Source organism: Sarcophilus harrisii, chromosome 4 (genome assembly GCF_902635505.1).
Source record: "Sarcophilus harrisii chromosome 4, mSarHar1.11, whole genome shotgun sequence".
In the NCBI taxonomy this organism is placed as follows: Eukaryota; Metazoa; Chordata; class Mammalia; order Dasyuromorphia; family Dasyuridae; genus Sarcophilus; species Sarcophilus harrisii.
Window position 1 is genome coordinate 437,492,773 of NC_045429.1, and position 21,131 is coordinate 437,513,903.

General features: G+C 50.5%; 1 protein-coding gene across 6 annotated transcripts in view; it reads left to right on the forward strand.

Annotated features, from left to right (window-relative positions):
• The window catches only part of ABR (ABR activator of RhoGEF and GTPase), a 271,256-nt gene that overhangs the window by 174,326 nt on the left and 75,799 nt on the right, over nt 1-21,131 (forward strand). For all 6 annotated transcript variants that reach the window (XM_031967754.1, XM_031967756.1, XM_023503698.2 and 3 more), the window contains 3 exons: nt 3,768-3,953; nt 11,454-11,561; nt 16,526-16,586. In XM_031967754.1, the coding sequence (XP_031823614.1) occupies nt 3,768-3,953; nt 11,454-11,561; nt 16,526-16,586 (355 nt within the window). The remainder of the gene's footprint in view (nt 1-3,767; nt 3,954-11,453; nt 11,562-16,525; nt 16,587-21,131) is intronic.

Below are 21,131 nucleotides of genomic sequence, written 5' to 3' on the forward strand. Positions count from 1 at the left end.
TATATCAGTGTCCCAGTTTTCCCACATTCCCTTCGACATTTGTTGTCTTTTCCTGTCATTCTAGCCAATCTGACAGGTGTGTAGTGATATCGCAGAGTCATCTTAATTTGCATTTCTCTGATTAATAGTGATTTGGGGCACCTTTTCATGTAACTACAAATAGTTTCAATTTCTTCATCTGAAAATTGTCTGTTCATATCCTTTGATCATTTATCAATTGGAGAATGGCTTGATTGTAAATTTGAGTCAATTCTCTATATATTTTGGAAATGAGGCCTGTATCAGATCCTATGGGTGTAAAAATGTTTTCCCAGTTTATTGCTTCTCTTTTAATCTTGTCTGCATTAATTTTCTTTGTACAAAATCTTTTTAACTTAATATAATCAAAATTATCTATTTTGTGATCAATAAATGATTCTAGTTCTTTTTTTTTGGTCACAAACTCCTTCCTCCTTCACAAATTTGAAAGGTAAACTATCCTATGTTCTTCCAATTTGTTTATAATCTCATTCTTTATGTCTAGATCATTAACCCATTTTGACCTTATCTTGGTATTCGGTGTTAGGTATGGGTGTGTACCTACTTTCTGCCATACTAGTTTCCAATTTTCCCAACAGTTTTTGTCAAATGGTGAATTCTTATCCCAAAAGCTGTGATCTTTGAGTTTGTCAAACACTAGATTACTATAGTCATTGACTATTTTGTTCTGTGAACCTAACCTATTCCACTGATCAACTTCTCTATTTCTTAGCCAGTACCAAGTAGTTTTGATGACTGCTGCTTTATAATATACTTTTAGATCTGGTACAGTTAGTCCACCTTCATTTGCTTTTCTCTTCATTCATTCCTTTGAAATCCTTGATCTTTTGTTCTTCCAGATGAATTTTTTTTGATGTTATTTTGTCTAGGTTAGTAAGATAGTTTCTTGGGAGGCTAGTATTGTCATCTTTATTATATTTGCTTGAGCTATCCAAGAACACTTGATATTTTTTCAATTGTTTAGATCTGACTTTATTTGTGTGGAAAGTTTTCTGTAGTTGTGTTCGTATACTTCCTGACTTTCCCTTGGCAGACAGATTCCCAATATTTTATGCTATCAACAGTTATTTTAAATGGAATTTCTCTTTGTATCTCTTGCTGTTGGATTTTGTTAGTGATGTATAAAAATGCTGATGATTTATGTAGATTTATTTTGTATCTTGCAACTTTGCTAAAGTTGTGGATTATTTCTAATGGCTTTTTAGTTGATTCTCTGGGGTTCTCTAAATATACCATCATATCATCTGCAAACAGTGATAAGTTGGTCTCCTCATGACCTACTCTAATTCCTTTAATCTCTTTTTTTTCTCTCATTGCCAAAGCTAGCATTTCTAATACAATATTGAATAGTAATGGTGATAGTGGGCAACCTTGTTTCACCCCTGATCTTATTGGGAATGGTTCCACTTTATTCTGAAGATTGTTTCTTAAGAAATTCATGGATGGCTCGTCCAATTTTTTTTTCTAGTTCTGTTTCTTCTTCTATTAATCTGGGCAAGTTATATTTTTGTAGATATATCCATTTCATTTAGATTGTCAAATTTATTGGCATATTATCAGACAAAATAGTTTCTAACAATTGTCTTAATTTCCTTTTTATTGGTGGTGACTTCATCCCTTTCATTTTTGATACAAGTAATTTGGTTTTCATATTTCCTTTTTTAATCAAATTCATCTTCAGTTTATTTTATTGGGTTTTTGTTTTCATAAAACCAGTTTCTAGTTGTATTTATTAGTTCAATGGTTTTCTTATTTTTAATCATATACTTTCTCTGATGTTGTGGGATCTTGAACAAGTCAGTTCAGTTTCCTGAGCCTCAATTTCCCTGCTTGAAAAAAAAATGGGGGGGATCGTACTAGATGGTCTCTGAGCCCCTTCTAGTACTAAAGTGATGATCCTGAAAGTGTCTTAACTTCTCTGGCCCTCACTTTCCTCAGCTGTAAAGTGGAGAGTTGGATTTGAAACTTCTCATCCTTCTGTCCTCAGGGAAAAGACTTGTTTGATCTCCATCTCCAGAGAGCCCAGGACTCCTCTCGCCATTATGGGCAACAGGGAGGTGGGGTTCCTGGGGAGGAAGTTCCAGACTAACTCTCCCATCCGTTAGTGGGAAGGGAATGGGGCCTCATGAAATACTGGGTGAGGTCCTCCCCAGAGGAAGGTGTGGATCCTGTTAGAAAAGGCAAACAACCTATTACGGCATGCCCGGCAGGGCGCTGCCCAGTGACTGCAGCCTGCGGGCTGGCTTCCAGATGACAGCCATGGGTGCCCAGGCTTGGCGTCAGTCCCAGGTTCCGGCAGGTCCCAGCATGCTGGGTTTCTTTGCCATGTGAGCTGAGCATGGCCTGTTGGGGCCTGTGACAGCCACACCCAAGTATAAATCAAGCTTCAGGCTCAGTGGAGCAGGTCCAGTGCCCCTCCTGGGCCCTTGTCTGGGCAGGACCCTGGCAAGGGAAGACCCCCCAGCCCCTCCCATTCCTGTGGGGCTCACATTTAGAGGAAAGGCAGGAGACCTGGAGGCGAGAGAGCTGGCTTAGTCCTGTCTCTGTGATCCTGGGGGAGTCCCTTCATTAATCTCTCAGTGACTCTAATAAGGAGGCGCCACCTTGCCTTGGTGGATGGTGTTTCCTCACTAGGCCTTAGCAATGAAATCACAGGTCCATTAAAAAAAGGGGGGGGCATCCCCTCACATTTATATACACTTTAAAGTAAATATCAGCCCTAAATTGGATATCTCCTCAAAGCTTTAAGTTTAAGAGAGACTGTTCGGCCTTAGTTGGCTTGTAGTTTGGAGGACCTGTATTCGAATCCTGCTTATTAGTTGAATGACTCTGGGCAGGTCACCAACTATACTCTATTGTCTGCATCTGTGAACTGAGGGTTTGCTGGCCTCCGTTCTAACTTTTTATCTTTGGTGCTCTGAGTTGCGATTCTGCTTCTGATATTCCCTCAGGCCCATTTCTGCCCTTCCCTCAGCCTCTGGAGGCAGAGTTCCAAGAGGAAGCTATTTCTGTCGCATCCTAGCTTATATGACCAGGCAAATCAGTTCACTTTCTTGAGAGTGAACTTCCCACCTCCCCACCCCACCCCGTCTATGGCTAAAAGCACTTAAAGATTGTAATCTATACAAATGGAAAGAGGGCAGGAGGATCCGAGCTAAAATTCAGCCTCATACACTTACTAACTGGGTGACCCTGGGTGAGCCACTTAGCAGTACCTGCCTCAGTTTCCTACTCTGTAAAATGGGGGCTAAAGCAGAGCACTTGCCTCCCAGGGTTATTGTGAGGATCAAATGTAACAGTGCTGCTGACCTTAAAGTGTTATGTGTATATTGGCTGTTGTTTGTTGTTGTTGTTATTGGATAGAGTAACCACGGGTCCTTGACGTATTGATGGATTTAAGGTTCATTGTATGTTTTCTTTACATTGTCCCCACGAGGTGGAGTGTGAGCATGGGCTCATTTTTAATTGAAGTTTTTTATTTTTAAAACATGCAAGGATAATTTTTCAACATTGACCCTTGAAAAACCCCGTGTTCCCATTCCCCCCTCCTCTAAATGGCATGTAATCCAATATATATTAAACATCGTCCCCATTTTATGGATGAGAAAACAGAGGCTCAGCATTGAAGGCATTGGTTTGCCCAGGGTCCCGAGCTCTTGGAGTCCCCCCTGGCTCCCCCCACGTTCTTGGGTTTTCTTACTCAGCCCCATCTAATCTCTCACTCACAGCCCATGAAGCCCCTCAAGGCCACAGCTACCACGTCCCAGCCTGTGCTCACCATCCAGCAGATTGAGACCATCTTCTACAAGATTCAGGACATCTATGAGATCCACAAGGAGTTCTACGACAATCTCTGCCCCAAGGTCCAGCAGTGGGACAGCCAGGTCACCTTGGGCCACCTCTTCCAGAAACTGGTAAGTTTCCCCCCCATGGCACTGCCCATTGGAGGAGCTAAAGTGGCCCTGGCCCAGACTGCCCTCGAGGCTGGGGGTGCATGAGGGCTTTGGTGATGGGCTTCAGGGGATTCAGTGGGAGGGGGCTTGCAGGAGCAGCCAGGAGAGCGGGGTACCGCACAAGGTTGGGCGGATCCTAGGGCCGGCGATTTTCAGGGGAGAGAGGATCAGAAGGGCAACTTGCCCTTCAAAATCCCCATTCCTCCCCCAGTTTAGCTCTTTTGGGGGGCTGTTTTCCAGCCCCCCAGGGAAAAAGCCTCCCTGTGGTCATAAGTGTCATTAAAATTTAAAACTCAAAGGGTCTATCTAGTCCAGCCCCCTCTTTTTCAGATGAGAAAACTGAGGCCCAAAAAGGTTTAAGTGATTTGCCTTCTATCACAAAGCAGTTAGTTGGGGGGCCACATAGTCAGGATGTGTCAGAGGCAGGATTTGAACCCAAGGCTTCCCGATGCTGAAGCTGCCTCTTTGGCCATTGTGCCTTTGCATCTCCAAAGATGCAAATCCCAAGACTCCTTTCTAAGCCCCTTCCTTGCTGCTTCTTCCTGGCATGGCCCGCATCCCCGGCTGTCCTTCTGTTGGCGATCCATGAGAGAGACAGAGACAAACAGAGAGACAGAGGAAAGGGAGAAAGAAAGAGACAGAGAAAGATAGACAGAGAGAAGAATAAGAGGAAGAGAAGGAAAGAAAGAGACAGAGACAGACAGAAGAAAGGGAGAAAGAGAGAGAAAGATAGAGAGAAGAATGAGAGGAAGAGAAGGAGAGACAGACAGAAAGGAGGAGGAGAGAGAGAGAAAAAGGGAGATAAAGAGACAGAGAGAAAGAAAGAGACAGAGAGAGAAACAGAGAGAAATGGAGAAAGAGAGAAACATAGAAAAAAAGAGACAGACAGGGAGAAAGAGGAGGAAAGTGAGAAAGGGAATGGGAAAGAGACGGAGAGGAAGAGAGAGGGAAGAGGGAAGGAGAGCGAGTGTCTTCTTGCCCTCAGATCACTCTCTAAACTATGTCAGAGGTCAACAAACTCTGACCTCCCCCCCCCCACCCCACCCCCGGCCAACTTGAGCTGCTGCTTGCTTCTGCCTGATCTTAGTGTGCAGGTCATACAAAAGCAGACAGTTGCCCTTTTTCATCAGGGGATCATACTCACCAGATATTACATGGAGAGTGGAAAAAGGCCTTGGGACCCTCTCAAGTGGTTTCCTAAGCATTGTTCAGAGAATCCTGGAGGGAGATGGGGTGTCTCTGAAATCCTTTTGGAGGGTCCACAAATTCAAAATTCGTTTTTATTGCCAACAGGATCAGTATCTATAAATCTGACCCCCATAAATAACAACTCTTCGGAGAGATCCCCACTAATCTTTAATAGTATGAAGATACTAACAACAGTAGTTTTGAGAACCACTGCTCTAGTTCGACATCCCCATTTCTCAGACAAGGAAACGGAGGCTAAATGGCTTAGCTGAGGCTTATGGGTTATGGCAGTCGATGGGAGGAAGCATGGGTTAGTTTTCTTCTGCAGCTAAAGAAGCCTGACTTGGCTCTTTGGCATAGACACCAGGACTACCATGCCTGGACTTTGGTTAAAGGGGGTTGACCTTGACTTTGACCTTGAGGAAAGCAGCAGAGACTCTTTAAGAGCAACCTGGGGTTTGGCAAGGGTGAATTTGAAAACTATCTTTGTATGTATTTTGAAAATAAAAAGCTATCATTCCAAATTAGAAGAAACAAACAAACAAAGAGCAGTCTGGGGAAAGATGGCTCACTAACCTGAGATCGTGCTCCTCTTGTACTCTGACCCTCTGAATCGGGGCGGGGAGGGGGCTGCTCTCCAGCAACTCCGGCTTAGTGACTGTCCTGCGCATTTCCTCATCCTGTCTCAGCAAAATGACCACCTGAGGACCCTGAAGGCTGTGGAACCCTCTCTGGGTCCCAGCTCATCCTAATTCAGGGAAAACAAGCTCTGATCCAGAATAAGGGCCCTGCCCTCAGGAAGCTTACCTTCTATGGGGGGAAGCCACCATACTAAACAAACTTAATGCAGAATACATGTTGTTGCTCAGCAATGTCCAACTTTGTGGCCCCGTTTGGACTTTCCTTGCCAGAGATGCTGCAGTGGTTTGCCATTGCTTTCCGCCTCATCTGACAGATGAGGAAACTGAGCCAAACAGGGTGACGTGCCCAGGGTCACGCAGCCAGTAAGTGTCTGAGGCTGGATTTGAGCTCACGTTTTTCTGACTCCAGACCTAGTGCTCCATTTCCATTGTACCACCCAGCTGTCCTGCAGAATATATAGAAGTCCTTTTTAAATGTAAAAATTCACGATTAGGCAGCATCCTTTCTGGGAAAAGAAAAAAACTGAGCTTGGAAGTTCAAGGAAAGATCCAAGTCTTGCCTCTGACTCTACTGTGTGATCCTGGGCAAGTCACATAGCTCTCCGAGTCTTAATTTCTTCATCTGCTTAAAGAAAGGTGGCTTCTGGGATCCCTTCCAGCACTCAGTTCACCCTCTAAGTTTCCCTAGGCCATTTGGGGATGGAGGAGGAGGGGGAAATGAGGCTGAGTATCTGATTGCCCTGGCTGAGGGAGGGAGAGGAAGGATGCCACGTGGGCAGGTGAAAAGAGTTGGCCCGAGGTTGGTGCCTCCTGCCACTCCAGAGGAGCCTCCGGTTCCTCGCTGGAGGCCAGCCTCCCCTTCAGGCACCCGGAGAGGCTGTTACGGGGGCTCTGCATTCGCCCTACTGGCTTGAGCCCTGGCCCAGAAATGGAAGGAGTCTGCCTTCTGAGGGAGCTTCAGAGATTTGATTATTCCCTACCCAGAAAAGGGGAATTAGCATCTCTGCTATTTCCTTTATGAGATCACCCAGTGCTAAGCTGCTGTTTCCAGGCAACCATCACTCCCAGAATGCCTAATGACTCTGGCTGGTACCCGGCCTGGTGGGGCCAGCCGCCTTGGGGGGTGGAGGATGTCCTCGGAAAAGGCTTTGGAATGGGGAGCTGTTGAGGACCACTGGCCGTAACAGGGAACCCCCTTCCACCCAAGAGCTTTGGCCATTTGTTTGTCTTGGTCTCACAGATTTAGAACCAGTTCACTTCTGTAGTTTACAGATGAGGAAACTGAGGCACAGAGAGACGAAGTGACTAAGTGAACACAGTTAGCATTGAGGCAGGATCGTAAATCTAAGCTAGAAAACATCTGGTCCAAGCCTCCTATTTTACAGATAAAGAAACTGAGTCTGCCCAGGGTGACCGAGGTTGTTAATATCAGAGATAGGATTTGAAACCAGAGCCTTCTGATTCCAGAATCAGGCTTGTTTGTTGTACAGTCTTTTTCAGGCTTTCTGACTGTGACCCCATTTGGGGTTTTCTTGACAAAGATGCTGGAGTGGTTTGCCGTTTCCTTCTCCAGCTCATTTTACAAATGAGTAAACTGAGGCAAATGGGATGAAGTGACTTGTCCAGGGTCACACAGCTAGTAAGTATCTGAGGCTGGATTTGAACTTGGGTTTTCCTGACTGGACCATAGTAGGTGTTTAATAAGTGCTTATTCCCTTTTGGCTTGTGTTACTGATTAAGCACATTAAGTTTGCTTTCCCAGTGTGACGGTACCAGTGTTGTTCTCCCCCTAGTTTTGGATTTGAACTCAGGAATTGACTCCAGGCCTGGTGCCGTATTCACCGCACCACCCGGCTGCCCTGGAATCAGCTGCTCTGTAGGCCATCTGTGCTGAACCCCTCGTTTTAAAATTAGGCATATTAAAATCTGAAGTGACACAAGCAGCAGGATTTTAATCCAGACCTTCCGACTCCAGAGCCAGCCCTCCACGGCACCTTGGCTTGGACCGTGTCTAAACGCGAGGGGTTATGGTTAGTGTACAAACCATTCACTGTCCCCGAGGGGGGCCTGTTTCCCCAGCAGCCCCTGGTATCCCCGTGACCCCTGCCTTAGAGGGGGGTAACCAAGGTAGAGATGGTGACCGATCCAGGTTCCTGCAACCTCCGCTAAGTGGAGACTGACACCCTTTCCATCTCCCTTTCGAGTGACAGGAGCTCAGTGGAGAGTGGCGAGCTGAGGATCAGCTGTCTGTCTGTCTGTGCAAATTCCCCAAGAGAGCCCTTGGCTCCCCCTCCTCCAGACTCTACTTCCAACAGTGAACTAATTGACAGTCACTTTCTGGGGCCGGTCCTGGGACTTTGAGGAAACAACTCCCAGAGCCCAAAGGCAGAAGGGGACAAGGCTGGGATTTGAACCCAGGTCCTTCGCCATCTTTCTGTTGTACCCAGCTGCCTTCCTGTGACCCTGGGCAAGGTCATTTTCATTCTCAGAGCTTCTTTTTGTTCAGCTGGAGAATGGGGGGAGAACACCACTTGTACCATCATCATACTAGGAAAGCCCTTTGCAAACTATATGCTTAACCAGTGAGTCAGTCAGAAAAGGAACAAGCATTTATCAAGCACCCACTGTGGTCCAGCTCAGGGGCCTTAGTGCCTAGAGCCCTAGGTCTGGAGTGAGGAAAACCTGAGTCAAATGGAGGCTCGGACACTTACTAGCTGTGTGACCCTGGGTAAGTCACTTAACCCTGCTTGCCTTGGTTTCCTCATCTGTCAAGTGAGCTACAGAAAGAAATGACCAACCTCAATGTTGGGAAAATTACCCATACATATGCTTTGTAAATAAAAAGTTTTAATTTAAAAATGTAAAAAACTCTGGAACATGTATTTGTGGAAAATGAAAATATTAAATAAACAGTTAAAAAAAATGACCAACCAATACAGTCTCTTTGCCAAGAAAAGCCCAGAGGGAGCCAGACACAACTGTCCAACAACAGGCTGGGCCAGGTATTGTGCTAAATATTTAAGATCCAAATGCAGAGGATAAAAAAAAAAAAAAACCCTCTCACAAGGAGACAGCCTTCTATTGAGGGGGACAGCAAGCACTATACTAGTATCTACAACACAAATATAAGAGAATATGGATGAACGGGAGCTTGGGTAGAAGGTGCTCGCAGCCCGGGAGATCACAAAAGGCTTTTTGCCAAAGACGTGTCCCAGCTGCATCTCTCACCCCCTCCCGCACCAGTTTATTATTTATTTATTTTTAGCATTCATTTTTGAGAATTTTGCAGCTGAGCCTTAGTGGGAGAGAGGCTGCGGGAAGGCCGGAGCGTGTTCCAAGTGCGGGTGACGGTCAGCGCCAAGGCTGGGAGACGAGAGCAGGGCTGTTGTGGGAAGGGGGCAGGAGAGGCTTTAATGTCCAGCAGGGCCGGAAAGGTCGGACGAGGTGTGAAAAGCTTTCAGAACCAAGTAGAGGAGCCTCTTTTTGGGGAGGAATATGTTGAGTTAGGAGAGTGATGTCATGGGATCTGGACTTTAAAATCTTAAAGTCTTGGGGTCTTTGGAGAGGCAATGATATAGTGACAGAGGCAAGGATATGGCTGCAATAACACGGATTGCATTTTTTGCATTTAAAAAGTATTATTTTGAAAAAAAAATTGTTCCGGGGCAGCTGGAGGGCTCAGCAGAGATTGCTGGGACTGGAGTCAGGAAGGACAGAGCTGTCATACAGCCTCAGACACCTCCTAGCTATGTGACCCTGAGCAAGTCCCTTCACCCTGTTTCCCTCAGTTTCCTCATCAGTCAATTGAGCCGGAGAAGGAAGTCCAAGTCATTTCAGTATCTTTGCCAACACAAAGAACTGGACGTCCTGAAAACACCCTGATATCCTTTAGGAAGGGCCCTCCGGCTTTCCCCACTCTGCCAGTGGGGTCCATGACTCAAGCCATGAGCACCCACCATGTTCCACAGGGGGCACCTGGCTGGCTGAGCTGCCTCTGACTGTGTCACTGCTCCCCACATCCATTAATCCATCACCCCTGAAGAGAATGGAAGTGTCGGCGTTGGGTGGATCAGGGTCAAATCTCAGGGAGCTCGGTGCACTTGGAGGCAGCCCCAGCCAGCTCCTCCTGCCCAAGAGGAAGCCGGAGCTCCCCCCGCTACCTCCCCCAGCTCTGAACCCTTTGGCCCAGGAACGGAGGGCACTTCACAGCTCTTCTCTCCTCTGAAGCTGACTCCCTCCTCCCCCCCCCATCCCTCGTTCATTCCTAGCGCCTGATGTCTGCAATAAGACAATCAATAAGCATTTATTTATTAAGCACTTACTAAGTGCTAGATTCTGGGCTCAGCACTGGGGATGCAGCAGGAAAGCAGGTTGTCTGAGGGCTCTGATTTGAACCCTGGCTCCCTGCCACTTACGGCCCATGGGACCCCCCTGAGGAGGAGAGGGCTGGATGCGGTAGTCTCTGAGATTTTTCTGGCTCTAGACCTATAGCCTGTCCTCCTCCCTGCTGCCCCCACCCTGCTTCGGATCCCACAGGAGGCATGAGGGAGCAGGAGCCCTGGGGAGGCGCCAGGCAGTCAGGGAGGGGGAGCCAGCCTCGGGACCAGGAGAGGAAGCCCGTGGGGTCTGGGCTCTCACGCGCAGGACAAGTTCTTGAGCCTCTCAGGGACCCAGGCAGCTCTGCCAGTTGTAGAAAAGGCACCGAGCTGCATCAGTGGAGGGTCTTCCTCATCTGGGAGTTCCCCGTTCAGAGGAAAGCACCGGGCACTCTCTCCCCCTCCTCTGTATGGTGGATCCAAAGTCAAAGGCCCTTCCTCTAAGGAGTTTGTTTTCTGTAACATTAAAAAATATTTCCTCCACAATGAACAAAAATGGATCTTTTCAGAGGAAGGGGGGAGGGAGAAGACCCTTGTGATAACGTTCAGGTGCATTCTGTGTTTTCCTCGTCCAAAAGAACAGAACTTTATTCAGATGAGCCAGGACAGGGCAAACGGACCCTGCTCCAAGCTCTCTGCTCCCTCCAGGGGCTTCCAGTAGGCTCTGGGCTCTTTGTTTGCTGGACTTTGGTGGCTAACCCGCTCTCTGCCTTGTCCCTGTGAGGAGGGAGGGTGCGGGGATAGAGTGTGGGGGCAGGGGGGAGCCCGGGGCAAAGGGGCTGCTACACACACACACACACTTTCCCTCTCCCTTTCTCTGTCTCTGTTTGTCTCTTTCTCTCTCTCTCCCCCTTCCTCCCCTCTCTCTCCCCTCTTTCTCTCTCTCTCTCTCTCTCAGGGATGATGCTAAGCTCTGAAAGCTTCGTGAAAAGCGTACAGGGATTTCAAACCCAACAAGACCTTTGATGCTTTTAAAAAAGGGGGGAAGGCGGATGCTGTGATGGCTTGAATTTCTCCGCGTGCTTGAGCCGGCACTGTCCTACCCCCAGTGCCCCCTTGTTAACCCTTACGGGGTGAGCTGGTTTCCATGGAAACCCTGAATCTCACTCGGAGGGATGCAGCCTCATCCCTTCCCCACTGCAGCCCCCCCCTCCCCGAGCGCCGGAGTATCTCGGCTATTCCCGGCCCTCCAGGTGTTGGGATTAATCATTCATTCATCCCTCTCCCCCCTCCCCCGCCCCTCTCGGTCTCCGCAGGCCAGCCAGCTCGGCGTGTACAAAGCCTTTGTGGACAACTACAAGATCGCCCTGGAGACGGCCGAGAAGTGCAGCCAGTCCAACAACCAGTTCCAGAAGATCTCCGAGGTGAGCGGCTTCTCTCCTCCGGGACTGTCTCTGGACAGCTCCAGCCCAGGCGCTTTCCTCCCTGATTAGCAGAAGCGCCCTGGGATTGGCTGGCGCTCACTGCCCCGCCCTCTCCTACCTGCACGTGCTCCTTAATTGGGGATTGTTGGTTTTGTTGATTTCCTGCTTCCCCCCCCCCCCCATTTTACTTTTTTGGTTCAGATTAGGAGGCACCTGCCTGTGAATCATTATGTGACCCCTGGGAAGCCATTCCCTAGCTCTGGAGCATCCACCGATGGCTCCTGAGGCCTTTTTGGCACCACCTGAACCTATGGAACTGGAAAGGTACCACCGTGCAGCAGCTGGGTTTGAGATTAGGAAACCGAAATTCAGATTTTGCCACTGATACTTGATAGCCATGTGACTGTGGGCATGTCACAGAATCTCTCTGAGCCTCAGTTTCCTCATCTGTAAAACAGTGGGTTGGACCAGATTGTCCCTTCCAACAGAGAGACAGAAACAGAGAGAGATCAAGACAGAGAGAGACTGAGACAGAGATAGAGAGAGAGAGAGACAGAGAGAGATCTTGTGACTAGATGAACTCTAGGGTCCTCCCCAGCTCTTCTAGAATTCTGTGAAATCTCCTTCAAAGAGAACAGAAAATCCCTGAGTCCAGAACCCTGCCGGGGAATCTGACTGACTTGGGAAATGGTCACTCTCAAAGTTTGGACAGAATCAGAGTTGCCTGGTTAGTGGTTCCTCCGAAATCCCAAAGAGATCCAGGACCCACACTCAGGCCTTCCTCTGCCTCGGGGGCCAGAAAGGGCCATGGCCGTAATGGGAAAGCAAGGATGGAACACTCAAGACAAACCAAGCAGTGTTGGGGGCTGAGAGCAGAAATAGAAAAGTGACCCAGCTACGTTCAGAGAGACAACACCCAGAGAGGGCCAAGCTGCAGGGCAGACGGCAGGGCCACCTGGGAAAGGGAGCTCAGGTGGGTGAAGTTCAGAATGGAGCCATTGGGGGAAGGGAACTAGGGATCTTAGTTGGAAGAGCTCCGGCTTCCTCTTGGGCAGGAGGAGCTGGCTGGGGCTGCCTCCAAGTGCACCGAGCTCCCTGAGATTTGACCCTGATCCACCCAATGCCGACACTTCCATTCTCTTCAGGGGTGATGGATTAATGGATGTGGGGAGCAGTGACACAGTCAGAGGCAGCTCAGCCAGCCAGGTGCCCCCTGTGGAACATGGTGGGTGCTCATGGCTTGAGTCATGGACCCCACTGGCAGAGTTGGAAGAGACCCTAGCAACCATCTGCTCCAACCTCCTCATATTCCTAAGCCTCAGGAAAATGCACCGAGTCCCATCACTCAGACACTACTGAGACTCAGACACAGTCCCATAACCCAGACACTACTGAGTGTCCGGGGTAGTGTTTGAACCCAGGTCTCTGCTTGCAGTGCACTTTATGCATTCTATCAGCATCTTCAATAACCCAAGCCCAGAAAGGCTGCCAGAGATAGTAGGAGGTCTGCAGGACGTCTCCCCTGTCTGATAACATTCCACTTTTATAGCCCATGAGTCCAAAGCTTGGGGTGAGTGACCTCAGGATCACAGGGGCGGGTGCTGCTCCCACAGGATGATTTTACAGCTTGGAAGATGAGAATTTGTCCCTTCACTTCTCTCTGAGTCAGACAAGTTGGTGAGATAAGGGCTCGCTCTCCCAGGGAGCATCACCTTTTGCTTGAGCTTTACAGTCTGTGGGACCCTTTGCTCGTTTTTATAGGTGAGGGATCTGAGGCACAGAAGGACCAACCGACCTTCCCAAGTTTACAGCTAATGGGAGCTGAAAGTCCTTTGGAGTTCTTGGTTCCAAAAGGCAGCGACTTTAGGACGGGAGAGACAAGGCTCAGATCTTGCCTCTGACTCTTAAGCAGCTGTGAGATCCTGGGGAAGGCAGTGTCCTAAGATTGCCTTAGTCCCTCCCAGGGTCTCCAAGTCCATAATTCCATGCTCTGTACTTTCCCTGCTCATGGAACAGCTCCGGGGCCTTCCCACATGTGCCCAGGAAGCCTTTTTGAGCAGTATCTATAAGAGCTGGCACAATGTCATCTGGGTCCAAATCCCTGTATAACCTTGAAGAAACTGTTTTTCCCCAGACTGAGTTTTTCCTCTCTAAAAGGCGGGGAGGGTCCTCTCCATCTCTCTAAATTTGTCCTGTGTTTTGGGACCCCCTCCTGCCTTCCTTGGGAAGTAAGGGCCCTCAGTTTAATGCCCAGTGCCCCCAGTTGCCACTTACACTGGCACACCCACACATCCGTTCCCAAGGCCAAGCTCGGGCCTGAGGGCTGCCTGCCAGGGGTAGCCATGTGGCGACAGTCCCTTCTCCCTGACTCATTGGTGCTTTCTGCTCTGCTCTGCCACTTAATTACTGTAATTAGACTCTTCTCCTGGGCTGTCAGAGTGATTTCATACTTCCAGGCTGAGGCTGCTGGGAATGATCATTCTCCAGGGACTCTGAGAGGGTAGAGTCCCAGGGAAGGCAGTGTGAGTTCCTGCTTTTCTAGAGAAGCTCCATTGCTAGTCTCTCTTTCTCTCTAGAAACAGCTTGGAGCTAGAAGAGCGAGTCCCTACAACCCGGTCTCCCTCCCCTCCATGGAGAGTGTTTCAGTAGCTGGCCAGAGCTTCACGGATCCTGGGCTGGCTTGGTCCCCCAGGGCTGCTTCCAGTGCTCTCCAGCCTCTTGAAGGATGCTGAGGGAAGCATTTGATGCCCTGACCCTTTGTCCTTTCCCTCTCCACCTGTCCCCCTCCTCCTCAGCCCAAATTTTAGGCCTTCATCTACTAATACTCAGGGATCACCTTTCAGCTCTAATTTCAGACAGTCCCATCATCCTTGAGGGCTCGAGCTGAGGGCTGCAGAGCCCGGTGCTCTGTGACAGCCACAAAGGCTGACAAAGGGGATTTGGATCAGATAGGCAGGCCCCTGCAATCTTCCCCAGCACGAGCCCAGAGGGTCAGCTTGCCCAGTATCTCAAGGTGAGAGCTACTCCGGCCTCCCACCCTCCCCTAGGGCTGCCCATCAGACTGGGGGGAATGGAGACTTGGGGCAGGAACAATTCAGGCCCTTCTTGCTAGGGACACTTGGCAGCTCGGTCCACCTCTGACAATTCTCCTGTAATAGGACAGAAAAGCCAGCTGCCCATCATCATCCTCAGTCAGATCATAAGTAAGCTCCTTTCTCCAGCACTTTCAGTGTGATGGAATGAGAACTGAACTTGGCGTTGCAGGACCCAAGTTTGAATTGCACTTCTATGGGCCAACCTCCCTGCGCCTCAGTTTCCTATTCTGTAAAAATAAAAGTGTTCTTGAAGATGAATTTTAAGGTTCCTCCTGGTCCTAAATCTGTGATCCTAAAGCTTATAAATTATAGACTTTCCTCACAATGAACCCTGTTTGAGGTAAGCAATAAAAGTAGGGGAAACCAGGAAGTTAAGTGCCATGGGGGATAAGATGGGATTATAGAGTTAGCCCTGGAAGCAAGTAAGAGCTTCCTTACTCTTAGGGTCACTTGCTCCTGATCACCCAGTCAGTACAAGCAAAGCAGAGGCAGTATTTGAACCCAGGTCTCCGAACTTCTGGTCCATCATCCCGAATTCCCAAACCATGTCTAGAGCCTGTGCATAGTGTGCCACTGAGCCCCAGCCCCCCTTACCTCAGGGATCGAGGTAACTTTCCTGGCCCTCGCTCTGTTTTGGAACATTGAAGGATTTGGATTAGATTTATAGCCTCTAAGACCTTCAGTCCATGCTCCTCTGACCTCTGTGATCCCGGGAGAGAGCCTTGACCTCCCTAGGAGCGGCTGGATAGCGACGGCCTCCACGGGCATTTCCAGCTCCAAAGCTCTGCTCTCTTTTATTTCTTGGCCCCTGGAGGGAGGAGAAGAAGCAGGAATTTCATTGGAACAAAACGAGTCTGTCCTGATAGCGAACTTTGGGTTAAAAGTATCAAGACTTGTGTGGTAGCGAGATGGAGCTGCCCCTGCTTGGAGTCTCCCTTAGAAAGGGCCTTCCTGACCCCACTCGCCATGTCCCCAAGCTCGGAGTTTTCCTCAGTTTTAGAGGTTCTGGTTGCTAGGGGCCCTTTTTGGTTGTTTTGGACTCTGGGGGAAACCCGTATTTTTAAAGGGCACCCGTTCACCCCCTTCAGACCACTGTTTTCTCTTGCCCCTCCTGCTTCCGCTCTTGTTTCCAAAAGAATTCTTCAGTATCTCGGGGATCTGCGATTTCTTCTGTCGGGGCAGTCTCCCCCCCCCCAAGAGGAGGCAGTCCCATAAATCTTCCGGCTGGCATTTCCCTGGGCACTCAGTGTGACTCTGGAGTCACTGGGGCTCATTGGGCAAATCTCTTCCCTTCGTTTCCTGTTCTGTAAAGAAAAGACATGGGGGTGGGGGGAGGTGCGGTTTGCTAGATGGGGCAGCGGTTAGAGCACCAGCCCCGAGTTCAGATCTGGTCCCAGACACTTCTCTAAGAGAACTGAACCAGCGGCCTCCACGCTCCTTTCCGGTCCCACAATTTCAGGACCAGCCGGGATTCTGCTTTGGAGGATCTAGGTTCATACCAACATACCCTAGTGGGGACTTACGCTCAGGGATCTGGAACAGAAGGTGATCCATTATACAGATGAGGAGACTGAGGTTCGGAAGGGGAAACTTCGCAGGCTCACGAGCTGAGAGAGACCCCTGCCCCACCTCCCTTGTTTGGGACTCAAAGGGGCCTCTCGAACCACCTCTACAGCGGAGACCCCGCTGGCCCAGGCAGTGGGATTGAGTCAGATTCGCCTCGGACCGAGCTGCATCGGCTAAGTGGAGGCTTTAAAAGAAAGAAAAGCCAGGATTAAAACATTTTCACCCAGACCATTAAACAATTGCTCTGGAGGGCAGCGAGGGAGGGAGGGGGCGTTGGTCAGCGAGTCTCTCTTTCCCCCGCAGGAGCTCAAAGTCAAAGCCCCCAAGGACTCCAAGGACAGCCACACGTCCATCACCATGGAAGGTACTTGGGGGAAGGGGGAGTGGTTCGGTTCTTTGTCTGGGCCGAGCCCACGTGCTGCCGAGCGTGCTGGGGCGTGTGAGTGCTTCTGGGGGGTGTGTGCGCGCACGAGCTCCCACTTGTGAGAATGGGCCGGCGTGCTCCGGCTCCTCCTCGGGATGTCAGTGATGGCCCGGCTCCCTCCGGCTCCCCCCTCCCCCTCCCCAGCCCTTCATTTCCATCTCCCCTCCCCCTTCTCCGCCGGCTCCCCTGCGCTCACTCGCCTGCTCGGCGGCAGCGGCGGCGGTCGGGCTCCGGAGGCTGCGCCGGGGTCGCCGCTGTGCCCGGCGGGCGGCGGAGGGGCGCGGGCGGCTCGCCCACCGAGGGGCCGGCCGGGCGGGGAGACATGGCTGTTGGGGCACCCTGCGGAAAAGGTGGCCATGGAGATCCTCTTGATCATCCGGCTGTGCTGTAACTGCACCTACGGTAACTCCGGCCGCCGCTCGGAGCCCGCTGCCGGTGGGGGTGGGCTGTGATGGGGCCGGGGGCTGGGCTGGGGGCGTCTGGAGCGGTCCCTCTCCCCGGCACCCGCCCCCCTCCGCAGGCAGGGAGCCGCCGCCGGCCGGAGCACTGAGATGCCCTGCTCCGTCCCCGGGGTCTGGAAGGAAGGGGAGGCTCGGACGGGATTCGGGGGAACTTTCAGAAGCGGCTGTGAGGGACACAGAGGAAAAGCGGGACCTGGCGCCGGACCGGGGACCCCGTGGGCCGGAGAGAGGCGGCGGGAGGGTCGGCGCGGGTCTGGGGGCCGAGGCCGGGGACCCCAGGCCGGAGGGGCGTGTGCCACGGGCTTCGGGAGAGGGGAATTGGAAGCTTCTTTGTTTCCCAGGAGAAGAAAGGCTGGGCTGCCAGGGTATTGTGTGCACGGGAGCTCACATGGTGCCTTGGGCTGGCTTCTCTCCTCCGAATGACAGCACGGGGAGGGGGCAGAGAGTGGGGCGGCCTCCCAGAAGCTCCCAGGGACCCCCAGGCGGTCGGAGACAAGCTAAAGGTCTTGTCGGTCGGGGGAGCAGGACAGGGGTGGGGACATGCCCGGCACAATGGAGAGACCCTCACCTGGAGGAGGCGGGTGCTCCTGGCAGCTGGCGTGCCATGCCCTCCGAACCTAGAAGTGCCTTGGGCACGGTCTGCGCTGCGCTCGGTGGGGAGGAGGGCAGAGCCGGCTGGGGATGTGGGCTTCTTTCTTTGTGCTGCCCTGTAACAGCGGATAAGTTGGGGGAACTGAGGAAGCCGAGGGCTCGGGGGTCACAGGATCCTGGAGCAAGAGCCAGATGGGACTCAGAACCCAAACGCCCCCACTTTATAAAATGGGAAACTGAGGCACGCAGCAACCAGTGGTTTGCCCAGCGTCACAGGAGCGGTTTTGGACTTAGATCTTCCCGATCCAGGGTGTCCTCCAAGGAACCCTCCCCCCTCATGCCCTCCATTTCTCCAGTATCCCCTTTCCGTTAGTTTGTCCCACAAGTCCCTGGGAACCCAGAATTACATTCATTGTCTTGAGGGTTGAGGCAGGAGGGTAGTGAGGGAGAGAAGAAAAGAGGGAGGGGAGAGAAAGAGAGACAGAGAGAGAAACATGGAAGGAGGCAGAAGGGGAAGGAGGGAGGGGGAAACAGAGAGAGGGAAGGAGGGAGGAAAGGGAAAAAGCAGGAGGAGAGGGAGGGAAAAACAGACAGAAAGAGAAACAGACACATGGGGGAAGGCAAGGAGGAAAGGAGAGGGAAAGAGAGAGAGATAGACAAACACTGAAGATATTTGTTGGAGCAAATAGTGGGATTTATATCCCTTTTCCCATAAGCATTTCAGGGTCTCTGGGTGCCATCCCCATGGCATCACTATCATTTCAGCAGGGACCTTGCCAAGCCCATACTGCTCTTCTCCAGCTAGGGGAGAAGTACTTGGGACAATAAATCATATAGGGGAAGAGGAGTCACTCGTTGTCTCCAGGCTCAAAGAGCCAAATTCATTCCCTGACTCCTGGGGAAAGAACATTGGATTTGGTGTCCAAAGTCCTGGGTTCAGATCCCGGCTCTGCATCTTCTCTAATGGCCTGAGGCTATTAGCTTCCCCACCCTGGACTTTGTGTCCAGAATGAGGGAGATGTCCCAGAGTGCCTCTGAGGTCATTCCCAGCTCTCTGGGATCCTCTAGGAAGCCCACTCTATGCCCTGTCCTCCCATTCTCACAGGCAAAAGTGCTCGGGTCCAGGGCCCCATGGGAAGTGCTGTATTTGGCACAGAAGTCGGGTACTCTTGGGCTTTGCCCCCACTCAATCTGCTCCTCAGCAGTGGCTGAGTCTGGGGACCGAACCCCAATCCTGTATTTCCCTAATTTTCCTCCTTCTCACTGACAAGGGGCAAGGATTGTGGGCCAGAGCAAGGCCTGCAGTTTCAGAACTTCCTCCTTGACCTCATAGCATTCCCTTTCGTTTCAGGTCCGAGACTGGGCTGGGATTTGGGGAATGGCACCAGGTTCTGTGACTCTAAGGGGCTTCTCTCCCTCATTCCTGAGTCTAAGCCTCCCTCCTCTCTCTGATCCCACAGAGGACTTTGCTCTCTGATTCTCCACATGAAATCGTCTCTCCTGGAGTCTCAGTCCCTTCTTTTACTGGCCCGTCCATCAGCAAGGGTTTTATTAAGTGCACCTGCTATGTGCTGGGCATTGGGGCTGCAGAGACGAAAGGGAAAGCATTTGAGCCCTCGAGGAGCTTATGGTCAGCTGAGAAGACCAAATGATCTGTGTATATCCAAAGTAAATAGAAGGTCATTGTTGGGTTGCAGGGTGAGAGGAGATCAGGAAAAGTTCTGTCTGGGAAGCAGCATTTGAACAGAGCTTTGAAGGGAATTGGGCATTCTGGGAAGATTTGAAAAGAAAATGCTCTAAGCTTGGAGGGTGGACTGTGCAAAGACAAGATGGCAGATACATCATCGTATGGACTGTAGGCTGAACAAAGAGTGAGGGGAGGGGAGTCCCGTGTCACAAGGCTGTAGAGACAGGCGGGAGTCTAGGTAGTGATGGGCTTTAAAAGCAAAGCAAGAGTTTGAATTTGATCGTTGAAGTAGTAGGGAGCTACTGGAGATTATTGAGCTAGGGAGTGACACAGCTGGAACTGTCACTTTGATAATTGTGTGAAGGATAGACTGGTAAAGCCATAGATGGGAGATCAGGAGACTACTCCAGTGGTCCAGGTGAGGGCCTGAATTTGGCTGCTGGGTCAGAGACCTAGAACTTGGAAAGGACCTCAGAGGAGGAAACTGAGTTTACTTAATTAGGAAGATAGTTAGTTAGGAAAGTTTGGTCTTATCCTAGGTCACAGAGGCAGAACTTGCATCCCCTTCCTCCAACTCCAGAGCCAAGACAGTTCTCACCGTATCAATTGGAAAGGTTCATTTTTCATCCTTTACACTAGTATCCCCAGCCACTTAACACAGTGCTGGCACACAGCTAGTGCTTAATTATTGCTTGATGGCTGATTAATGTGTAAATCACAAGACTTGCCGACTGATCGGATACAAACTATGTGGAAGAGTAACCATAATTCTTAAGTTGTGAATCTGGATGACAAGGAAGATGACGGTACCCTTTAAGTTCAGAGGAAGGGTTGGAGAGGAAGATAATAAAGTCACGTTCTCTGTCTCGTCTAAATTTTGAATTTCTCTCAGTGCCTGTCACAGTGCTGTGCACTCAGTAGGTGTTTAATAAATGTTTATTAATTGTCAGCTTAATGAAACGATGCCCCAAAGGAAGTGTGTTAGTTGGGTGGATGGATGGTAGTGGTGTTTCCAGGTTCTTCTCACTGGTGGATTTTACCAAGTTGGTTCCCTGGGAGAGATTCATGGGCAAGTGCCAGATGGATCCCTCCCCTAATGATTGGCTGAAAGAGACCCCTCCAAGATGAATGGAGCCCGTCCTGTCTTTTTGGCTTTTTAGTCTCCCTTTGCAGAAAGGATGAATGGTCTTCGGGCTGTCTGACTGGCCTGTTCCTGTCCCTTCTGGGAAGGCTTCCTGAAAGGAGGAAGGGGCAGAAAGATTGAAGAGGGAAGGGAGGCAGGGCATGGTAGCATGGTGCAAGAGTTATCCCAGGAAATGGGAGTATCATGCAGATCTCTTGATTTGCAAGTGGGAAAAGTGGAATAAACCATGTGTAGAAGGAAGGTTGGTTTCCCCAGAACAGGTGGAGAGGCTGGAACTGCTGAGAATGGAGTCGTTCTCATCTCCCCAGGAGAAGGCGTTGAGCTCTAAAAGGGACCTGTATTTGCTCTGGAGAATGGATGGGAGACCACTGACGCCATACTCACAGCGTACCCCGTGTCTGCTGGTGTCCCGAGAACCAGGCAGCTGGTCCTTCTCCCCTTGCTGTCTTCCCCATAACTTCTTGGGCTCCTTAATGTGCCCACAGCACAGCTGCTGTGGTTTGGGTCTGACCCCATCCCTCCCCCAGGCGTGAAGTAAAGATTTTGGGTCTTGGTTCATTGGTCTTTCAAGCCCAGCAGTCTCTAGGGGGGAGCAACAGTGG